The sequence below is a fragment of the Eimeria tenella genome, genomic scaffold (assembly GCF_000499545.2).
Source record: "Eimeria tenella Houghton genomic scaffold, Eth_scaff860, whole genome shotgun sequence".
NCBI classification, from domain to species: Eukaryota; Apicomplexa; class Conoidasida; order Eucoccidiorida; family Eimeriidae; genus Eimeria; species Eimeria tenella.
This window is the reverse complement of record NW_013545975.1, coordinates 1072-4241: the sequence shown is the minus strand read 5'-3', so window position 1 is coordinate 4241 and position 3170 is coordinate 1072. Positions and strand designations below refer to the sequence as shown.

The following is a 3170-nucleotide window of genomic DNA, read 5'->3' as shown; positions in this document are numbered from 1 at the left end:
TCAGCCAGTCCGCCCTACCCCCAAACCCAAACCCAAACCCCAAACCCTAAACCCTAAACCCTAAACCCTAAACCCTAAACCCTAAACCCTTGCCCGGTGAATGGCTCCAATGGAAGCTGTTGCGGAGAACTTGGCCCAGCTAACAGCTTTCTTCAGCCAGTCCGCCCTACCCCCAAACCCAAACCCAAACCCCAAACCCTAAACCCTAAACCCTAAACCCTAAACCCTAAACCCTAAACCCTAAACCCTTGCCCGGTGAATGGCTCCAATGGAAGCTGTTGCGGAGAACTTGGCCCAGCTAACAGCTTTCTTCAGCCAGTCTAAATTTCTTCTTAAAAATAAGTCGCAGCCAGTGCTGCTTTGCTGCAGCGCCTGCAGCAGCAGCAAACCCTGCTGCAGCAGCGACTGGCGGCTGTCCACGAAACCCTGACACGCACGCAAACCCTAAACCCTAAACCCTAAACCCTAAGCCCTCGGGGCCCCCCCGAACCCCGCAGCCGGCGCCTCCAGCCCGCGAGAAACCCCCAAACCCTCGACGCACACTACTGGGGTTTGCGCTCCCCAAGGAACACCTAGGGTTTGGGGTTTAGGGTTTAGGGTTTAGGGTTTACCTTGTACATGTCCAGCAAATGCATATCTGTTTGGGACTTTCTGTTCAAAACCTCCAAACGAAATTCTAAAGAAACCAAACCACTCAAAATGCTCCGCAGCACCGACAGCTGCGCACAAACCCTAAACCCTAAACCCTAAACCCTAAACCCTAAACCCTTCAGAAGGCCACGCATGCCGGACAAAAGGCACAAAACACAAAAAGGAGACTAAAATATTAAAATAAAATAAATTAAATTGAGATGAATTAAAATAAAATAAATAAAATAACTTAAAATAAACTATATAAAATTAAATAAATAAATAAAATGATTAGGGTTTACCTTTCGTGTATAGGGATCTTTTGATTCTGCTGCTCTTCTTTCTTCTTCTTCTGCTGCAGCAGCAGCAGCAGCAGCAGCGGCGTCCTCATCTTCTGCTGCTGCAACTGGCACTGCTGCTGCTGCTGGTCCTGCTGCTCCAGCAGCAGCTCCTGCTGCGGCTGCTCCGCCCGCCTGAACCTCCTGCTGCTGCTCATCCGTCTGCTGCTGCTGCTGCTGCTGCTGCTGCTGCTGCTCTTCCACCTTCTGCTGCTGCTGCTGCTCCTCCTCAACAGCAGGATAGGCCAGCAGCGGATGCGCCAGCAGAGCCGCCATTTGCTTCGGCATCTCTGCACGCAAACCCTAAACCCTAAACCCTAAACCCTAAACCCTAAAACGAATATACAGCTTCCGTGCTAGAAGAACCCCAATCTTAAAACTGAACTCAGCAAAGCCCGCAACAGCTCCTAACCCTAAACCCTAAACCCTAAACCCCAAACCCTAAACCCCAAACCCTAAACCCTGAGGCCTACACCCTAAACCCCGAGGCCTAAACCCTAAACCCTAAACCCTCACCGAGGTCCACGAGGTCGAAGGCGATTTGGTAGGCCAGCAGCTGGGGCTTGGGGAGGTTTGCTGCTGGTGCTGCTGCTAACATTTGCTGCAGCACAGCAGCAGCTGCTGCTGTGTCTCCCTGCAGCAGCAAGCAGCGGCAGAGCTGTCTGTACACCTCGGGCTGGTCCAGCTGCAGCGGCGGAAGCTCCTGCTGCTGCTGCTGCTGCTGGCCGTTGCTGCTGCTGCTGCTGCTGCTGCTGCTGCTCAGCAGCTCCTTGTACAGCTTAACCAGCAGCCCCAAAACTTCTCTTTGAAATGGTTTGCAAGAAACCAAAGAGTATAAATTTGTAGACAGATACTGAACACAAACCCTAAACCCTAAACCCTAAACCCTAAACCCTAAACCCCAAGCAATGAAGTCGAGCTTCTGAGTGAGAGGCGATTAAATGGCACTTCAGAAGTCAGGGTTTAGGGTTTGAGAAGCGGCTCAGAGCTTCAGGCCTGCCTGTGTCTGGCTAGGGTTTAGGGTTTAGGGTTTAGGGTTTACGTTGAGGAGCTCGACTTGGTTATCTGCCTTCCGCAGCAGCAACTCAGTCTCTTGAATTCTTTTTGCTGCTAAGGCAATGCCCAGGGCATTAGCAGCAGCAGGAGTTCCTGCTGCTGCTCGCAGCTGCTGCAGCACCGCCTCCTCCACTGCAGCATGAAAGGCGCTAGGCCGCAGAGCTGCAGCAGCAGCAGCAGCAGCAGCAGCAGCAGCAACCGCAGCAGCAGCAGGTGACAACGGTCCATGAAGAAGCGGGAACTTTCCAGCAGCAGCAGCAGCAGCAACGGTAGAAGCAAGCAACGCTAGTCCATAGGCACTGCTGCAGCAGCAGCAACAACAGCAGCAGCAGTAACGGCAGCAACAGCAGCAGTTCACCTGTTTTGGGAACAATTCCATTTGGGGTGTTTTCTGCTGCTGTTTGGAAAGCTTGCTGCTGCTGCACCGTCGAGCCTGCTGCTGCTGCTGCTGCTGCTGCTGCTGCTGCTGGTTCTGCTGCATAGGCTTCTGCTCTATACTTGATGTACTCGTCAATGCATTCCGCTGCGCACCAAACCCTAAACCCTAAACCCTAAACCCTAAACCCTAAGTTGTTGCGCGAGCGCTGTTGGGGCCTCCCCTTCCATATCTGCATGGTCCTGTTCCGCTAGGGTTTAGGGTTTATTAAATTAGGGTTTAGGGTTTGCTAAACTTTGAATTTCGGGTTTCCTACAGTTAGGGTTTAGGGTTTAGGGTTTGGCAAAAGTATAAAGTTGAAAATTAGGGTTTAGGGTTTAATATGAAGAGTGGGCCAGCGGCGCGAAGCGGGCTTGAAGCGGCACAGCGAGCGCTAGGGTTTAGGGTTTAGGGTTTAGGGTTTAGGGTTTCGGACCGAGGAGGGTTTGGGCGTAGAGGGAGTTTTCGGAAAAGTCAATTAAGGGTTTGGCCTCCATTGCGTAGCGCAGGGCCTCCGTGGGCTCGTCGAGGTGAAAGAAAATTCGACTCGCAATTTTGGCCGCGAGACTCCGGCCCTCAAAACTGGGGTCTTCTGCGAGGGTTTCGCTGCGCAAAAACCCTCGTTCAAACGCTAATTTAGGGTTTAGCAAACCCTCCACCTACGCTGCAGCAAACTGCCAAAAAAACGAGAAAAATTGACCCCAAAAAGCCCAAGAAACAAAAAAAGACGA

The 3170-nt window shown here is 52.0% G+C and overlaps 1 protein-coding gene across 1 annotated transcript; it reads right to left on the bottom strand.

The window, feature by feature from the left end:
* Positions 1–240: 240 nt before the first annotated feature.
* ETH_00018210 (26S proteasome subunit RPN2a, related) lies at positions 241–2936 on the bottom strand (the record flags this gene model as incomplete). The annotated part of the gene is made up of 7 exons (XM_013380766.1): positions 241–426; positions 612–719; positions 933–1258; positions 1485–1821; positions 2011–2186; positions 2383–2547; positions 2876–2936. 7 exons carry the CDS (start codon positions 2934–2936, stop codon positions 241–243), a joined length of 1359 nt encoding a protein of 452 aa, XP_013236220.1.
* Positions 2937–3170: the final 234 nt, after the last annotated feature.